This window comes from Bos grunniens, chromosome 2 (genome assembly GCF_055505025.1).
Source record: "Bos grunniens cultivar Pamir isolate PY7600 chromosome 2, Bosgru_T2T1.0, whole genome shotgun sequence".
NCBI classification, from domain to species: Eukaryota; Metazoa; Chordata; class Mammalia; order Artiodactyla; family Bovidae; genus Bos; species Bos grunniens.
The window spans coordinates 32,726,091-32,745,470 of NC_141166.1; the positions used below are offsets into that span (position 1 = coordinate 32,726,091).

Genomic DNA, 19,380 nt, shown 5'->3' on the forward strand with positions numbered 1-19,380 from the left:
AATTTTCAGATATATTAAAAAGCTAAATATAAAAGCAATGCCATAGAACTCTAAGAGAAAAATGTTTTCTAATTCCTAGAGCTAGCTTTCATTATCAGTTTGATGTATATCTTTCCAGAAATTTACTGTGTATGCTTAAAGATATTTCTATTTACTGACCTTTTTTTTTAGAAAAATGGGATTCTATGTTTTTCTGCAACTTGCTATGGCTGTAGCATTAGACCCTGTTGCTGCACATTGAGATTTTATTAATTTTTTTATATTGTAATAATTCTGCAGTGAACATTCTTGACTATAGTCATGAACTCTTATGTGGAGGGTAGCTTTCTAGAAGTAGAATTCCTGAACTAAAATAGACTTGCATATTAAATTTTAGAAGATACTGTTAAATCCAACATTTGATGAGCTATTTTGAGCAAGGTGCCAGATTTTTATTTGGAAAACTGAGAGTGATTTTGAAAGAATTTTAATCAAGGGATTTATCTGATTAAGCTTTTATTTTGGAGAGAACCCTCCTTATGTTTTCTGAACAATTATATATTGTCTATATGCTGTGCTGTGCTTAGTCATTCGGTCGTGTTCAACTCTGAGACCCCATGGACTATAGCCCACCAGGATCCTGTGTCCATAGTCTGTAGTTACTGTATTAAAATTTGACATTGAGAAATTCAAGAAATATTTATGAATTCATTTAAAATAATCTTAATAAAATCATGGATGTTAGAGTTGGACCATAAAGAAGGCTGAACGCCAAAGAATTGATACTTTTGAACTGTGGTGTTGGAGAAGACTCTTAAGAGTCCCTTGGGCTGCAAGGAGATCAACCAGTCCATCCTAAAGGAAATCAATCCCAAATATTCGTTTGAGGGATTGATGCTGAAGCTGAAGCTCCAGTACTTTGGCCACCTGATGCGAAGAGCCAACTCATTAGAAAAGACCCTGATTCTGGGAAAGATTGAAGGTGGGAGGAGAAGGGGATGACAGAAGATGAGATGGTTGGATGGCATTACCGACTCAATTGATGTAAGTTTGAGCAAGCTCTGAAAAATGGTGAAGGACAGGGAAGCCTGACATGCTGCAGTCCATGGGGTTCCAAAGAGTTGGATACGACTGAGCAGTTGAACAACAAATAAAGGCATTTAATACTATAATATTTTTAATGAAAAATAGCTGCATTTTAAAATACGAAAATGAACAATTTTTGCTTTGTTTTACATGTTTTACACAGTTCTTTAATGTATGGCTTAATAGAAAACAGCTGGACTCTCACATCTGCTTCTGCTTTCAGTCTGTTACAATATGTTGTTTTGGTAAAGCATGCAAAGAAAATCTGGCTTCATGCCAGTTAAAAGGAGGCGTATTTTAGCAGTCTTTCTGAGTAACGGTGGACATTCTTCTTTAATATTCAACAAGTGACAGTTTCTTTTTTTTTCCTATTGCTCTGTATTTTATGTATTAAATGACCTGCCCCATTACAATGTATTGGTACATACATGGCGCTTCCAAGGTGGCACTAGCGGTAAAGAACCTCCCTGCCAATGCAGGAGACATAAGAGATGCAGGTTCTATCCCTGGGTCAGGAAGATCCCCTGGAGGAGGGCATGGCAACCCACTCTAGTATCCTTGCCTGGAAAATCCCATGGACAGAGTTTTCTGGTGAACTACATATAGTCCATAGGGTCACCAAGAGTCCAACACGACTTAGCACACACAGTACACACTTGATGTTTGTACTGACGATACATTCTGTATATACTCATATCATTTTCTTCATGCGTGAGGACAAAGTATAACTATTACATAATTAAATCGTTTACTTCATGCATGAGTACCAAGTATGACTGTTACATAATTACGTAGAACAAAATGTTATTTGTACAAACTGCATTAAGTCATATCAACTCTAGTCTCCATATTTATCACAACCAATGACTTTCCTTAATCCCAAGTTTTGAGATACCCACAGCTCATCCATAAACATGCCTCTCTTCTTGCTTTGGGCCCATAGCTTGTGGTGGGTTCTAGACCTGAACTGTATCTGACATCTAGTTCTTACTTTTAAAAATATTTCTGTTTACTGACATTTTTACAAAAATGATATTCTACTGTATGTTCTTTTCTGCAACTTGCTAAGGATGTAGCATAGTATATTTAATTAGACCCTGTTGTTGCACATTGGGATTTTATGTGTATTTTTATATAAATATATCTTTATGTTTCATAAATATAAATTTGTATTTCATAAAATCTCCCAGTTTTTCCTCACTAAACAAGACATCTTGTTGGATTAATGACTGATCAGCTCATGTGCATACATAACTATGGTGTCATACATTTGAATTTTTAAAAATCTGTGGGCAACTCTGGCCATCTGAGGTCTTAGCACAGTCAAACAGGTAGTTTAGCCTATACAGAGTATTGTTTTCCAGGGTCAACAACCGTAAGGTATAAGTCAGTGCTTAAAATGCATAAGAAAATTGACCTCAAAGTATAAAAATATTTAATATCCAATCTTAACAAATGGCAGTTTCTTAAAGATTAATTGCAATGTGGAATCTGAAGCCATTCAGTGAACTTCTGTATTCCATTATTAAAATTCCTTAGTATTCCTTGCACTTTTACTGAGTCTTTCATGCATAGATGATTTTGTAACATCAGACGTTGGTCTTTTGGAAAATATTGATTCACTGAGTTATAGACATCTTCTGAATGTTGATACACAGTTCATGGTACAATACCAGATTCACATTTATGAATGTCACCACTGATCTCTTCCAAAAACTCTTTGGGTATTGGGAAACTGTCAAGGTCATGGTGACATGTATTGATGCAACTTTTCCAAAGTTCTAGTTTTCACTTGAAAGCTCAAATCTTGTCATTGACAACAAATGCTGTCAGTTGTTTCAGCTGCCTGGAGTGGCGCTCTCACTTGGTTCATTTTTGGAAGAATGTCTGCCAGATACCCAAGTGTGAATAATGTAGTTTGTTAGTCATTCTCTCAAGCAGAAAACAAACCGAAAAAATGTTCTGTGAAAAAAATGATTAGTTTGGTTTGCAGCTCAAGGACATGTTCTTTTCCTCGAAACAGGCTTTATACTTCTATATATAGCACAAGAGCTGAAGGTGTAATTCCCACTTCATCACACAGGATATTAAACAGATGTGTACCCAGTAGTCAAGATTAATATGATTAATAATTTTAGTGCTCATCAAGGACATTTGAAAGTGAAGCAGACTCTCCCCGCCCACTCCAGGAGTACTTACTGGTGAAAAATATTGTGACTGTTAGTACGATGCTTCATGTTTGTTTTCCTGCCATGACTTGTGCTGAGGGTCCAGGCATTTTTCCCATCATTACTTTGGCACCATTAGTACAAATGTCAACACAGTAAAAAAGACAGATAAGGACTCAGTATTGTCATAGAACAGTTGTGACTTCACAGATCCCCTGGAAAGATCTTAGGTATGCCCAGGGTTTTGCCAACCATACTGTGACTAATTGGGAAGGTGAGATGATGGGTTGCAATAAGTTGCAAGATAAGGAGAGAGTTTCAGTCTCTGTCTCATAGGGTCCTAGCATTTCCAGGTCAAGTTTTCAAGATCCTCTGGTGGCCCCAGCTAATCACTAATGTCACTTTTGGGGCTGAGCTTTGACAATAGGCTATTGGTGGAACTGTTTAGAACTGCTTATCAATGAGTTGTCTTCTTTTAAGTAATAGTTATTGGGATTGAGTTATGAGGGTCAATGTAGCTGTAGTTTTAAAAGCAACTGCCGGAGCTCCTACGATGTCCCTCCACATCTCTTGGAGACAGAATACAGCACTTGGCAGACCCCTCAAATGGCTTGTACTTGTACTCTATACTAATTTTACAAATTAGGAAACCAAGAGCCAGTGATGTTCAGTAATTTGCCTGAAGCCATACATTAGTCATGGGGGCCTCCCAGGTGGTCTAGGGGTCAAGAATCCATCTACCAGTGCAGGAGATGCAAGAGACAAGGTGAAAGGTTGTTGTTGAATCACAAGAATACACTACACCGGGATTCTTGGCCCCCGGAGGAGAAGAATTCAATCCGGGGCCAGAGACGAGGCTTGATCGCTCGGAGCTTTTGTGTAATAAAGTTTTACTAAAGTATAAAGGAGATAGAGAAAGCTTCTGACATAGGCATCAGAAGGGGGTAGAAAGAATACCCGCTTGCTAGTGTTGACAATGAAGTTATATACTCTCTAATGAATCCAAAGAATGTCTGGAGGTTGTAAAGACCTCATCAGACCTACTCCCATAATTTACATTTTAAGATAACAGAATTAGCCAGAAGGTTTAATCCAAAGACTGTCCTTAATCTAGAGACTGTCCTCAGGCAGGATACATTATTGTTATATAATCCTAAGGAATGTGGAGAAAGAAAAAAAGTTTGTCCTTTCTTCCTCCTTGAGAATTCCAGACCCCTCTCTCCTTGGGGACCCCTAGATTTCCTATCAACCTGCCTAGGAAATGACTCTCTCATTCCCCCCTTTTCTTTTAGGAGAATTATGTTGCCCTGGGAAAAGGGGCGTCGTTCTCGTTCCATAACTGCTTCCGAGCTGACAAGGGGCGTTGTCCCTAAATTGGTGAGGCAACATATTCTCCTAATCCTCATATTGAGGATATCTGATCCAGGGGCCCCAAATAGTAGCTGGAGGAAGCTACAGCAGTAGCAGGAGTTTGAGCAACCATTTGTAACTTAAAAGCTTTCATGCGGCTAGAAACAAACCCAGTTATACAATTACAGATGCAGGGAGCAAACAGCAAAAACAAAACAATCAGAATCAAAATTAAAAGTCACATTATGTCCATAGTTAAAGTACAAAGTTGCACCAGTCCATTTTAGGGTTGGTAGATGTCATCAGATGAAGAAGAGGCATCGCATGTGATTGTTGTCGAAGGTATTCACAGACTTGGAGAAAGTCTTTTTCTTGAAGTGGGGATGTCCACCACAGGAAGCCTTCCACTGACGAAGAGGGGAGCTCTCCGCAGACCCAGCAGTTAGACCGATTGTGGAATGCAGCATAAGAGTGAGCCCAGGACAGGAGGACATTGTCTTGAGGATCCAATGGCAGACTCAGGATATTTGGAGTCAGCAGAAGTAGACTCACATAGATTATCAGGCCCATCTGCTGCCCTTTGCTTAATTCTAGAGCTCGGGTCAGGGCCACAAGCTCCGCTAACTGAGCACTGGCTCCCTGGGGGAGAGATTTTGCTTCCAAAACCTGTTCAGCAGTCACCACGGCGTAACCTGCTTTACGGTTTCCATCCTGAACAAAAGAACTGCCATCTGTAAATATTTCCATGTCAGGATTGTCTAATGGGGTATCCTTTAGATCCTCCCAAGCTGCATAGTTCAAAGTTAGGAATTGAGAACAATCGTGATCAGGTGTTTCATTTTCCTTCTCAGGAAGGAAAGTGCCAGGATTTAAATTTCCACAAACTTTAAGCTTAGCTTCTGGTCCTTCTAACAACAATGACTGATACTTAAGAGGCCTACTGTCTGTCATCCAAATATTAACCTTAGAATTTAAGATTCCACTCACATCATGAGAAGTCAGTACAGTAAGGTTTCATCCATTAATTATTTTTAAAGCTTCAGGTGCTAATAAAGCTGCTGCCCCAATTACTCTTAGGCAGTGGGGCCACCCACGTGAAACTACATCTAATTCTCTGCTTAGATAAGCAATAGGTTGCTGGTGAGGCCCTCGGGGTTGTGTCAAAACTCGCAATGCCACACCTTTTCTTTCAGTGACAAATTAAATTCTGACCCTGTGGGCAAGCTCAGAGCTGGAGCTTGCAGGAGAGCAGTCTGAAGAACCTTAAAAGCCTTTTGAGTTTCTGGAGACCAAACCAGTTTGTCGGTTTGGGCCTGCTGAGTTTCAGCTATAAGTTTATATAAAGGCCGAGCAAGTTCCCCGTAACCCGGAATCCAAATGTGACAGTAACCTGTGATTCCCAAAAATCCTCTCAATGTCTTAAAGTCATAGGTAGGGGGTGATTTAGTATAGGTTTAATTCTCTCAGGGCCTATGGCCCTAGTCCCTTCTGATATGATTAGGCCCAGATATCTAACCGATTGTTGACAAAGCTGAGCCTTTTCTCTTGATGCCTTGTAACCACAGCCTGCCAGAAAGTTTAAGAAATCTTCTGAGGCTCGCGAACAAGCTTCCTCTGTCTCAGCACAGAGCAAAATATCATCTACATATTGTAACACCACTGCTTCAGAGCTATTAAAATTTTGTAGATCCCGTGACAAACTTTGTCCGAATAAGTGAGGACTGTCACGAAATCCCTGGGGCAAAACTGTCCAGGTTAACTGAGAAGCTGGCTGCGTAGGGTCTTCAAAGGCAAATAGGAATTGACTTTCTTCCGCCAAAGGCACTGAATAGAAGGCATCCTTTAAATCAATTACTGAGAAATATTTGGCCCGTTCAGGAATTTCAGACAATAGAGTATAAGGATTAGGCACCACGGGGTGTAAAGGAACTACAGCCTCATTTATTATTCGTAAATCTTGAACTAGTCTCCATTTACCATTCGATTTCTTTATACCCAAAATAGGAGTGTTGCAAGGACTGTTACAGGGAATTAATAGTCCCTGCTCCTTTAAATTTTCGATGATGGGTTTTAACCCTTCCTTACTTCAGGTTTCAGTGGATACTGCTTCTTATGTGGAAATATGTGTGGGTCTTTTATGTGGAAATATGTGTGGGTCTTTATGTGGAAATATGTGTGGGTCTTTGAGCTTAACAACTACAGGAATAGCATTTTGTGCTCGACCCACAGATTTTCCATCAGCCCATACTCTAGGATTTACATTTTGTTCAACTAAAGGGAGAGAAAGGGAGGGCTCCATATTCATGAAAACAGAGGCATGGACCTTGCTCAGTATATCCCTTCCCAAAAGGGGTGAGGGAGATTCTGGCAAGATCAGAAACTCATGTTAAAACAGCACAGAATCCCAGTTGCAAGATAAAGAATAACTGAAATAATACCTTTTGGCTCGTCCAGACAGTCCCATTACGGAAGCGGATCGGGAAGAAAGTGGGCCGGGGGCTTCAGTAAGCACAGAATAAGTTGCCCCAGTATCTAAAAGGAAATCGACGGATTGGCCCCCCACAACTATTAATACCCGGGGTTCCTCAGGTGTAATTAGGATGGGAGCTTGTGTGAGGACCCCCGGGCACCTTCAGTCCTGATTGTCTTGAGAGTCCGACCCCGGAGACCTACGCCTCTGGGGGCAGTCTCTCTTCCAGTGTGGTCCTTTGCAGACCGGACAGGGAGCCGGGGACGGCTTAGATGCCTGAGGGCAATCTCGCTTGAGGTGCCCCTCCTTTCCACAGTAGTAGCAAGCCCATCCCTTTTCACCTGGGCCCCTCTGGGCATTTTTCTCAGGCTGTTTAAGAACGTTTTTCATAGCCATGGCGAAGGCTTCCGCCTTTTCCTTTGTCTTTTTTTGCCTTTCTTTCTTTTCCTCATATTCCCTACCATAATAGACTGTCTGAGCCAGTTGTAACAGAGTATCTAAAGACTGATTTGGTCCATACGCCTGTTTTAATAGCTTACGGCGGATATCTGGAGCCGACTGAGTGAGAAATCTATCCTTTAAGATCACTTTTCCCTCTTCACTTTTGGGATCAATCTCAGTGAATCTTCGAAGGCCTTCTCTCAGTCTATCTAGGAATTTACCAGGAGTTTCTTTCTCCTCCTGTTCTATATCTGCCAATTTGCCATAGTTTAAAGGCTTAGAACGCGCCTGCCTAAGTCCCTCAAGAATACATCTAACAAAATGACTCTGATCCCATCTTCCTTTAGCTGTGTTGTAGTCCCAGTCTGGTTCTATAGTTGGGACCGCCTGAGTCCCAGTGGGGAGGGCCGATATCTCGTTCTCCCTCTTCCCTACTGATTCATTACCAAGCCATTCATCTCCATAAGCAACCGCTTTTCCCAAAACTCGAGTCTTTGACTCAGGAGTCAGCGTTTGTCCCAAGATATACATCACATCCTTCCAAGTGAGGTCATAAAGCAGAGTAACACCTTTAAAGGCTCTAATATATTTTTCTGGGTCCTCTAAATAGTCTCCCAGATCCTCCTTGATTCTTTGTATTTCTTAATAAGAGAAAGGCTTATTAACTCTCACAGACTATTTCTCCCGGTGGGTGTTTCATAAAGAGGCAACAGCTTGTGTGGCTGTTCCTCAGTCTCTCTGGCTGCTCTGCGCATATGATCCCAGGGATAGATTGGAGAAACCTGTTTTTCCTCTTCTCTTTGTCTCCTGTCCTCCATCTCATCTCTTACTTCGATGGTCTGAGTTTCTACTGAAACCAGAGTAGTCTGAGGTCGTACTGAGACAGGAGTTATTTGGACCTCCATGTGGGCAGTTTGAATCCCAGTTTGGAGTCCCCGGTACGGGGGCAAAGTAAGAGGACAGGAGGGAGCTGAAGGTTTCACACCCAAATTTATACCCTTAGGACATTAAGTCTGGCATATTTCGCATAGAGAAAAAGGGCAACACATATGCTACTTCTACCCATTTCCCTTGTTCCTTACAGAACCGGTCTAATTGTAGAATAGTATTATACTTAAGAGACCCTCTAACTGGCCACCGTTCGCCATCCTCCAATGGATACCGTGGCCATGCAGTATCACATAGGAAGACCAGGTGTGTCTTTTTTAAGCCCTGGGGATCAAATCTATCCCAGTTTTTCAGGATACAGTTCAAAGGAGTGAGGCTGGAATTGTTAGCTCCCATCTGTAAGAGAGAAAAAAAGCGACCAAGGCCATTTTTCTACCGGAGGCGTCCCTCCCTGCTCTAGATGGGGGTGTAGACAGACGTTACACCAAAAGCTTTTCCTTCCTGGTCGGACTTAGTCTGTCCCTTACCGACGCAGGCGCCGTACTCGTCCCTCCCGGTTCTACCACCGAGATGGGGTGGGGATGTACCAGGGGTAGACTTGATAGCATCCCTACTTGACGTCCAGCTCTTCACCCTTAACCTTGTTTGCCTCTGATGTCACCCGGGGTGAATCAGAGTAACCTTCCGGAATGCCTCCCAAGCTAAGACCGCTGTAGGAAACATTCGTCACCTGAGTGCCTGTGCACGACCCTGAGTATTTCCTGACTACAATAAGACCGACATGAACATAAAACTGAGATGGTCTTTCCAAGCATCACCACACCAGTATAACAGCCTCCTCTGATCCACTAAGAGCCGGTGTTACCAAAGAAAAAAAACCATTGCAGTCCCAATCTGAGTAATCTTTAACCTCAGAGATGTTCTGGGAGCTAGAGCTCCATCTAGCTTACGAACTTTTGATTCCTAGCGAGGCTAGACACTTTCTTGACTACCAATCCAAGTTTGGGACCTAAGCCACAGTACACAGTAACAGTATAGATCACAAGTCCCTTGAAAGTCTATGATCTGATAGATTAGGTTAGTACTTCTAATTCCCAAGGAGTTATGAAATGGTCAAAGAGACCGAAAAGTTTGACCGAGAAAGGAGAGTTCGGTCCACACGCTTTGCCCATTTCTGGTCGGTTCCCGAAGGAGACATTGGGTGCCTCTTGGCATTGGCAGGTCGGTATAACGCCCCGACAGGTTTCTGCCATAAGCTGTATGAGATCACCGTGGAACCGCAGAGCAGGGCCCCTTACTTGCTTCACGCAGGGCATGCCATTCATTCACACAAGCACACGGTAGAGTTAGTAAAGCACGGCAGAAAACATGTTCGCTAAGAGAACAAAGAACTAAAGCTCCAAGCTTCCTTACCTTGTCCTGAAGGATCCCGGACGAGCCCCCAAGATGAAAGGTTGTTGTTGAATCACGCAAATACACCGGGATTCTTGGCCCCCGGAGGAGAAGAATTCAATCCGGGGCCAGAGACGAGGCTTGATCGCTCGGAGCTTTTGTGTAATAAAGTTTTATTAAAGTATAACGGAGATAGAGAAAGCTTCTGACATAGGCATCAGAAGGGGGTAGAAAGAGTACCCGCTTGCTAGTGTTAACAATGAAGTTATATACTCTCCAGTGAATCCAAAGAATGTCTGGAGGTTGTAAAGACCTCATCAGACCTACTCCCATAATTTACATTTTAAGATAACACTGTCCTCAGGCAAGATACATCCTTGTAAAGACCAGGTCTACTCCCATAATTAACATTTTAAGATAACAGAAGGTTGAATCCAAAGACTGTCCTTAGGCAGGATACATTATTGTTATATAATCCTAAGGAATGTGGAGAAAGAAAAAAAGTTTGTCCTTCCTCCTTGAGAATTCCAGACCCCTCTCTCCTTGGGGACCCCTAGATTTCCTATCAACCTGCCTAGGAAATGACTCTCTCAAAGGGTTCGTGTCTTTTTTGAGTTAGGCAACAGAAAATCTCTTTATTTGAAGGGGAGAGATGCAAAAAGATTCCTTCACTCTGTAAACACTTAATAAGTAGTTACTTTATTGTAAACACTGTCAAAGGATGAGGCCACCACTCGATATTTGAAACAGAACTCAGCACCAAAGCACAGTTATTCCTGGTCAGGCACAGTCTCTCGGAGTAGACTATTGAGTTTTCTTTTTTCCCTTGGGGGAAGTTTGGTTTTAGAGATTTGCAGACTTTGAGTGAGAGGGTCGTTGTTTGGCTGACACTCAGAAAGGGACTTATTGGCATGAGTCTTCCTGACTGGCTAACTTACAGGGTCAAGGAACTTTCACGGATTGGTTGAGTAACAAAACAGTGTTCACAGGGTGAGTTGTCATTGATTGATTACACAGGGGAAAGCTAGTTCTGACTGTTACTTGTTCCCAGGCCCCATCAGCCCTTTCCCAGGAATGTGGGAACTTTTAAATCATTAATTCCACACCAACTCTGTCCAATAGAACTGTGGTAATAGTCACATATGTAATCTTAAACTTTGTAATAGCCACATTAAGAAAAGTTTTAAAAAGTGAAATTAGTTTAAAAAATAAATCTTATTTAACTTAGTATACCTAAAACATTATCATTTTAACAATTACTAATGAGACTATTTTACATTTTTCTTTTCCAAGAAGAAAAAGACTTCTGAATCTGGTGTGTGATTTTATACTTATAGTGCCTCTCAATTCAGATTCAGTTCAGTTCAGTTCAGTCGCTCACTCGTGTCCGACTCTTTGTGACCCCATGAATCGTAGCACGCCAGGCCTCTGTCCATCACCAACTCCCGGAGTTCACTCAGACTCATGTCCATGGAGTCAGTGATGCCATCCAGCCATCTCATCCTCTGTCGTCCCCTTCTCCTCCTGCCCCCAATCCCTCCCAGCATCAGAGTCTTTTCCAATGAGTCCACTCTTCGCATGAGGTGGCCAAAGTACTGGAGTTTCAGCTTCAGCATCATTCCCTCCAAATATATCCCAGGGCTAATCTCTTTCATAATGGACTGGTTGGATGTCTTTACAGTCCAAGGGACTCTGAAGAGTCTTCTCCAACATCACAGTTCAAAAGCATCAATTCTTCAGCGCTCAGCCTTCTTCACAGTCCAACTCTCACATCCATACATGACCACTGGAAAAACCATAGCCTTGACTAGACGGACCTTTGTTGGCAAGGTAATGTCTCTGCTTTTGAATATGCTATCTAGGTTGGTCATAACTTTCCTTCCAAGGAGTAAGCGTCTTTTAATTTCATGGCTGCAGTCACCATCTGCAGTGATTTTGGAGCCCCCCAAAATAAAGTCTGACACTGTTTCCACTGTTTCCCCATCTATTTCCCGTGAAGTGATGGGACCAGATGCCATGATCTTCGTTTTCTGAATGTTGAGCTTTAAGCCAACTTTTCCCTCTCCTCTTTCACTTTCAAGAGGCTTTTTAGTTCCTCTTCACTTTCTGCCATAAGGGTGGTGTCATCTGCATATCTGAGGTTATTGATATTTCTCCCGGCAACCTTGATTCCAGCTTGTGCTTCTTCCAGTCCAGTGTGTCTCATGATGTACTCTGCATATAAGTTAAATAAGCAGGGTGACAATATACAGCCTTGACGTACTCCTTTTCCTATTTGGAACCAGTCTGTTGTTCCATGTCCAGTTCTGTTGCTTCCTGACCTGCATATAGGTTTCTCAAGAGGCTGGTCAGGTGGTCTGGTATTCCCATCTCTTGAAGAATTTTCCACAGTTTATTGTGATCCACTCAAAGGCTTTGGCATAGTCAATAAAGCAGAAATAGATGTTTTTCTGGAACTCTCTTGCTTTTTCGATCATTTTTTGATGTGTGAAAACGTTTTGGTTGTGTCATATGGTTCGTGGCCTCCTTTTTGGACAGTGCAGTCCTATACTACCTGCCGGGGACACAGGGATGGAGGGAAGGCTGTGCCCGCCTTCTCTCAGGTCTCAGAGCCTCAAAGAGGCACAGCCCTGTGAACACACAGGCTGTAGTGCTGCACACAGGATCAGGACTGGGGTGAGGCAAGCAAGGCACAAACAGTATTTAGGGACCACCTGCCCCCTAGAGCAAGCACCTCCTTAACTGCTGCATCCCAGGCACCTCATTAGTCTCCCCCTTGTCTCAGCCCTGCTTGGCAGCCTGATAAAATGGAAGATTCTGGGGCTCTAACCCCAGAGTTGACAACCCAGATGATCTTAAGTGTAGGATCTTGGAGTCTGGAGTTTCAGTAAACAGCCCTAGGGATTCTGATGTAGGAGCTTAAGATCACCCTTTGACAAACTCTGCTTGTGTCAACAGCCTCATGTGAGACTCCGTTTACATCCAGTGAAATATTTCCATCTTTTTCTTTGGTTTTGGGAGTGGTTGTTGCTGAACTCGCCAGTCACCTATCTGTTTCTCAGGGCTGCAGCAGGATTCTGAAGTCCCCCTGATAGAAAGCTCCTGTACTCTGAGACCCTGGGCTTTGGGCCTGCGAGGACCATGGACTAAACAAGCTAGAATGCCAGTTTATTGTTACACAGACACAGTGAGCGTTTCAGGGAGAAAACTATAAAAGGCATGTGATGGTGTTGAAAACAATGAGGATCATGGAAGGAACTGAAGTATTTGATGGGACAGAGCAGACACAGCACTGCTTTCACTTTTGGTTCCTTCATGTTGTTGTATTTTAAAAAAGATTCAAAAAATTTTTTTGGCCACGTGACCCTGCCTACAGGTTCCTAGTTCCTTGACCAGAGATTGAACCCCAAACCCCCTGCAGTGGAAGCATGGAGTCTTAACCACTGGACCACGAGGAAGGTCCCTTAACTACGTCACATTGTGTGATTCATTTCACACTGGAGGACAAAGGAGCCTGGCGTGTTACAGTCCCTGGTATTGCAAAGAGTCGAACACGACTTAGTAACTGAACAACAACCTAAAAGGCTCTTTTTATTTTGCCTTCACCCTAGTCACATCCCTGACTTTAATGATGCTCAAATAGAAAAAGGCATCTATTATGTACCTTCAGATTATAGTACACACAGCCTGGCATTCTAAAGGCTGCAGGCTTCAGGTTACAGTTCTGTCATTTCAGAGGTGTCTACTCGGAAATGGGAAGCAGCCAGAAGTGAGGGGTATCTAATTTTCTGAGTGCATATGTGTGCTTCTGTTTCCAGGTCTCCTCCTTGGTATGCTTCCTGCTGTCTCCTGCTGCTTCCTTTGTCACCGGACAGTTGGTGTATGTGGATGGGGGCCAGTCTCTGTACACACAGTTATTTGAGATACCAGGTGAGTGGCCAAGAAATGAGTGCCTTTGTGCCTTCTCCTGTTCAGGTTTTCAAAATTCCTCTAGGTACTTAAGAGATAAGGGTTTTGTTTTTTTTTTCTTCTTGTAGAACATCCAAAAAATGTACAAAATATTTATAGTCATCATATGATTTTTAAAGGCAATATTCCTAGTGCAGCAAATATCTAAATATCTTTATTATAGCACACAGCTTTACCTGTTTAAGAACTTGTTTGCGTGTGCATAGGCTAGTGGAATTTAACCTTGAAAAATATTCTCAGTGTGAATATATATGTACAGGAGAGAGACGAGAACAGAGGCAGGAACGTGCCATACTTTTGATATTTAACTTCTCTTTGTTTATCCAGTTAGTGGCTTGTGTATATGAGTGGGAGAATCAGACCTGTTAGATGGGGAGGGGTGGTATGATGCTATTTTACAGTATCTTCAGGTTATAGATTGAGGGAAACCATAGGAATATGCTGTGTTCATTCATTTTTGATGTACAAAACAAGTTTATATTTCTCAATCTAATGTAGATATTGCATGCAAATGTGTGTGTGTGTGTGTATGTATCTTATGACTAGACCATCAAACTTTGGAGTTGAAAGGATCCTAAAAAATTAGTCAAGTATCACAGTTACATCATACATGACAAAACACATCCATGAAAGCAAGGCATGTCCAAGCTAATCACTCCCAAAATGTAGAAAAGGATATGAAATTCAAATGTGTCCAAACTGTTGCCAAAGATAGTTGATTAAATGATTGCCAGTGAATTAAAGGGCTTCTCTGGTGGCACAGTGATAAAGAATCTGCCTGCCAGTGCAGGAGACACAGGAGACATGGGTCCAATCCCTGGTTTGGAAAGATCCCCTGGAGTAGGAAGTGGCAACCCACTCCAGTATTCTAGACTTGAAGATCCCATGGACAGAGAAGCCTGGTGGGATATAGTCCATGAGGTTGCAAAGAGTCACACAACTGAGCACACACACACAATTAAAATGTGGTTGATGTAGCATGTATGTACTTGAATTTCCTGTTCAGGACTTACTCTTTTCACCCTACTCTTTCATGTGCTAATAGTCTCATCAATGATTCAGCCCTTCTTTGCATTAATCATTGATTGGTTTGGATCTATAATATTACTCATTATTTCCCCTGGCATAATTTTTTACTAACACTACCATTGTAGTAATGTGTATGAGATTCTGTGGCTTTAAGGATCTCATTTGGAAACACAGAAATGCCTTCATGGTTATATAATATTGTTTTCTGATAGTATTTATTTATTTATTTATTTATTATTTTTTTTTTAATTTTATTTTATTTTTAAACTTTACATAATTGTATTAGTTTTGCTAAATATCAAAATGAATCCGCCACAGGCATACATGTGTTCCCCATCCTGAACCCTCCTCTCTCCTCCCTCCCCACACCATCCCTCTGGGAGAGTGACATTGAAACATGTAGAATATCATGTAAGAAACGAGTTGCCAGTCCAGGTTCGATGCGCGATTCTGATAGTATTTAAAGTAGCAAAGGTGGAGGGAGAACCTTTCCACTTCCCTCACCAGTGGAGTTGAGTCAGTGTTTGTTAAAGTGAGGTACATCCCTTTCCTTTTTAGAGGGGGAAAAAACCCCTCTAGGTGACTGCTTCTCCAGGCCTCCAGTGAAATGGTTTTCTTTTGTAATTCTAACACTGTTGTTTTTGTTTAATCAGTACAAAAAAATATTTTTTAAGTTTTTGAAGAAAGCGGCCACATCCATCTTTTAAGAATATGTGCGTACTTGGTCGGTCAGTTGTGTCCAACTCTTTGCGACCCCATGGACTGTAGCCTGCCAGGCTCCTCTGTCCATGGGATTTCCCAGGCAAGAATACTGGAGTGGGTTGCCATTTCCTTCTCCAGGGGATTTTCCTGACCCAGGGATGGAACCCGCATCTCTTGCATCGCCTGCCTTGGCAGGCAGATTCTTTTCCACTCTGCCACCTGGGCTTCCCTTTAAGAATATACTCTCTTAAAATAATGAGCGGGAATAGCCATTCCTTCTGAAATTTTAAGATTGCCAGTCCTACGGTGAGAATGCCTGGGATGAAAGCTAAGCTTATTAGCTGATGTTCTTGAGGGTATTTATTTCTGTATGCCTTCATTTTCTTTTCTATAAAGTGAGGTCCCTTATAGTATTCATTTCATTGGCTCTTGGGAGAATTAGATTAGTTAATGCACATTAAAGGTACTGTATCAGATAGAATGCTTTTAGTTAAAACTCAGACTGGCTCAAGCAATGAAGGGATTTATTGTCTCAAATAACAGGTGAGTCTTCACTCTGCAGCTCACTGATTTTATCGAGGGCATTTTTTTCCCTTTTCCCTCTCTTTTTGCTGCTATTACATTGGCCATATCTTAAGATGGACTCTCCTGGTGCCTGCCACTCCTGAAGCTCCATGCTTCTTTGTTCACGTCCATTTGGACAGAGACAGAGGGGAGGGGATGACTTTTTCTCAGCATTTTTAACCAAATTCTGAGATTCTCTCTGCTTGGTACTAGCTTATGCAAGTGTCCATGTTTGACCAGTAACCTCAGCAAGGGGAATAGAGTACACTTACTTAGATCAATCTGTGATCCAAGTAGGGTCACTTCTCCAGAACCTCATGGGTTTCTAAGTGGAAAGAGGAGATGGGAGACTGGATGCCGGGACGGGGCAACTCTAAGTGTCTGGTACAAAGTAAGCATGTTTCAGAAGGTACCGTTATTAAGGAAGTAAGATTGGTTGAATGTCTACGTTATGTCCAGTGCTATATGCAGGGATCACATGGACCCTCTCACCTTTAACAGAGAGATGTTGGTATCTCCGCTAATAGATGGGGATTTCCCTGGTGAATCAGCTGGTTAAGAATCCACCTGCAATGGAGGAGACCAGCGTTCAATCCCTGGATCAGGAAGATCCCCTGGAGAAGGGAATGGCAAACCCCTCAGTTTTCTTGCCTGGAGAATTTCATGGAGGAGCCTGGCAGGCTACAGTCCATGGTGTCGCAAAGTGAACGACGAACACTTACTTAATAGATGAGGAAACTGAGGCTTAGCAAGAGTAACTTCTCCAAATCTGTAGAAGTAACTTCTACAAAGTTATTAAGTGACAGAGATGGGATTCAAATTGAGATTTTTCTCAAAGCCTTTGCCACCTGTCCCAATGATTTCTTTTTTCTTGCTAAGAAAAGGGGTGATCCAGGGAAAATGACAAATGGGTTTGGTGGGAACTAAGAGAACTGATGAGGTTAATAGATTCGTATCTGACCTGAGGTTTTCCATTTAACAGATCATGACAACTGGCCCCAGGGAGCAGGGGACCCTTCTCTTGTCAAAAGCATAAAAGAGTCTTCTAACCATAAAGCCAAGCTGTAAGCTAAAGAAACATGGAAGCGTCTTTTGTCCCCAAGTGCCTTAACATCTCGACAGTGCACTTCTGTACTTTATAGGAACTCATAATCTGTATGGGAAACTCACATTCTGATTTTTTAATGTTAATCAATTACATCTGTGCAAAAGTTATTCCTGAAATAAACACATTAAGTGCCAACCAACGTCATTTGTGATCAAAAAAAAATTTTAGAAGTGGAAATTAACATAATTTATGATTATACTTTTAATTCTAAGAAAGGTCTTTGAAAAATGAAATAGTTTCAAGTTAATGATAATGGTATTATGATTTCCCATAAGGTTCACAATAAATCTAAATTGTGGCATCATTATGATTTTTACAACAATGACTCATTTTTGATGGCAAATACTTTGGGATCAATAAAGCTTTATATAATTATTGATGTGTGGTTTGTTCATGAAGTCATATTTGTACAAACCCTGTTAATAAAAAAGAAAAATGAAGTCATAAGTGGTATATTTTTTCCGTCCTTGGCTTGATATGTCTTGATTTCTTAGCCAAAGTATTCCCCTTTCTCCATGTTTCTCCTTTTATATGCAAACAAATTTTTAATTAAAATCTATGCAGCTGTATTAGGGTTCGGTATTCTTCCTTCCATTGATCCTTTCTGTCCATTGATCTTGATTTGTGGAGTGTCATCTACAAACTGTATATGTTCATTTTTTTTCTCTCTTCATCAATGAAACCTGTTTGACTTCTTCCTGTTGAAGTGAAGTAGTTTCTTTAACAGTAACACTGAGTTCAAAGCATATGATTGACCAAACCCTAAGCTGGGTGGGGCAGGGCGGTTATCGGCTGCAGAAATTGCAGAATCTGCAATTTTATCAGCATCCCAAGCAGGTCCGGGACTAGAATGAGGCTAATGAGCTGCTGTGGGTGCCGCTTGTAAGGAGGTGCTCACTCTTGTGTGTGAACAGGGGAGGATCGCCCTTGAGAGTGAGCCAAAGCTCCCTTTAACATTGTGTGCATGCTATGTATGTAGCAGAAATCTTTTCCTCCTAGACTACATTTTAATAGTAGCCTTCTGAAGGTGATAACATCACAGCTCCTAAGAATTACAAGTTGACTTAAAGGGCAGGATGGCCCCAGCACAGGTTGGTGCAGAAAATGAAAGAAGCAGGGCTTGCTTTTCAAATTACCTGTTGATGATGGTTGACGACCTCTTGTATCTCCCTAGGTTGAAATTTGCTTATTTCTGTTTAACGCATGGAGCCTGCCCCTATGTAGCACTAAACTTAGCTCCAACTCCTTATTAGATCTTGTTCGACCATTGCTGTACAGCTGATCATTATCTGTGTTCTAGAATTAGAAGTCTGCACTCCAGGATTTCTGTGTGTCATAATAGTGCCTTGTCACTAATGTTCTTCTGTGACTGCACTTGGTAAATTTTGCTGTAGACTGGATGTTCCTGAATGGAACTCATTCGTTCAGCTAATAATTTGGTGCCCATTCTATGTGCTCAACATTATGGTAGGAGTTGGACGTTCAGTGGTGAAAAAGAAAAAAAAAAATATATATATATAATACAGAAATATAAATTTTAAGTTTTATTTATTTTTATTGAAGTGTGGTTGATTTATAATGTTGTATTAGTTTCAGGTGTATAGCAAAGTGATTCTCACACACACACCCACACACACATACACATATTCTTTTTCAGATTCTTTTCCATTATAGGTTATCACAAGACACTGAATATAGTTCCCTGTATTAGACAATGGGTCCTTATTTATCTATTTTGTAATAGTAGTATGTATCTATTAATTCCAGACTCCTAATTAATCCCCCCTTTCTGCTTTGTTAACCATAAATTTGTTTTCTATGGAGTCTGTTTCTATGTTGTAAATAGGTTCAGTTGTATTATTAAGATTCCATATATAAGTGATATTTGTCTCTGACGTTTCACACAGTATGGTCATCTCTAGGTCTATCCATATTGTTACAAATGGCATTATTTGACGCTTTTTATGACTGAGTAGTGTTCCACTGTGTACATGTACCATATTTTCTCTGTCAGTAGACATTTAGGTTGCTTCCATGTCTTGGCTATTATAAATAGTGCTGCTATGAACATTGGGGTGCATGTATCTTTTTGAATTAAGAGTTTTCCTCTTTTCCAGATATATGCCCAGGAGTGGGATTGTTGGATCATATGGCAACTCTATTTTTAGTTTTTAAGGAATCTCCAAGGAGAAGGCAATGGCAACCCACTCCAGTACTCTTGCCTGGAAAATCCC

The 19,380-nt window shown here is 41.4% G+C and overlaps 1 protein-coding gene across 4 annotated transcripts in view; it reads left to right on the forward strand.

Annotated features, from left to right (window-relative positions):
- The window catches only part of PECR (peroxisomal trans-2-enoyl-CoA reductase), a 48,192-nt gene extending 30,602 nt beyond the window's left edge, over positions 1–17,590 (forward strand). For all 4 annotated transcript variants that reach the window (XM_086341301.1, XM_086341346.1, XM_086341324.1 and 1 more), the window contains 2 exons: positions 13,593–13,704; positions 17,021–17,590. In XM_086341301.1, coding sequence (XP_086197427.1) covers positions 13,593–13,704; positions 17,021–17,106 — 198 coding nt within the window. In that variant the 3' untranslated portion in view covers positions 17,107–17,590. The remainder of the gene's footprint in view (positions 1–13,592; positions 13,705–17,020) is intronic.
- Positions 17,591–19,380: the final 1,790 nt, after the last annotated feature.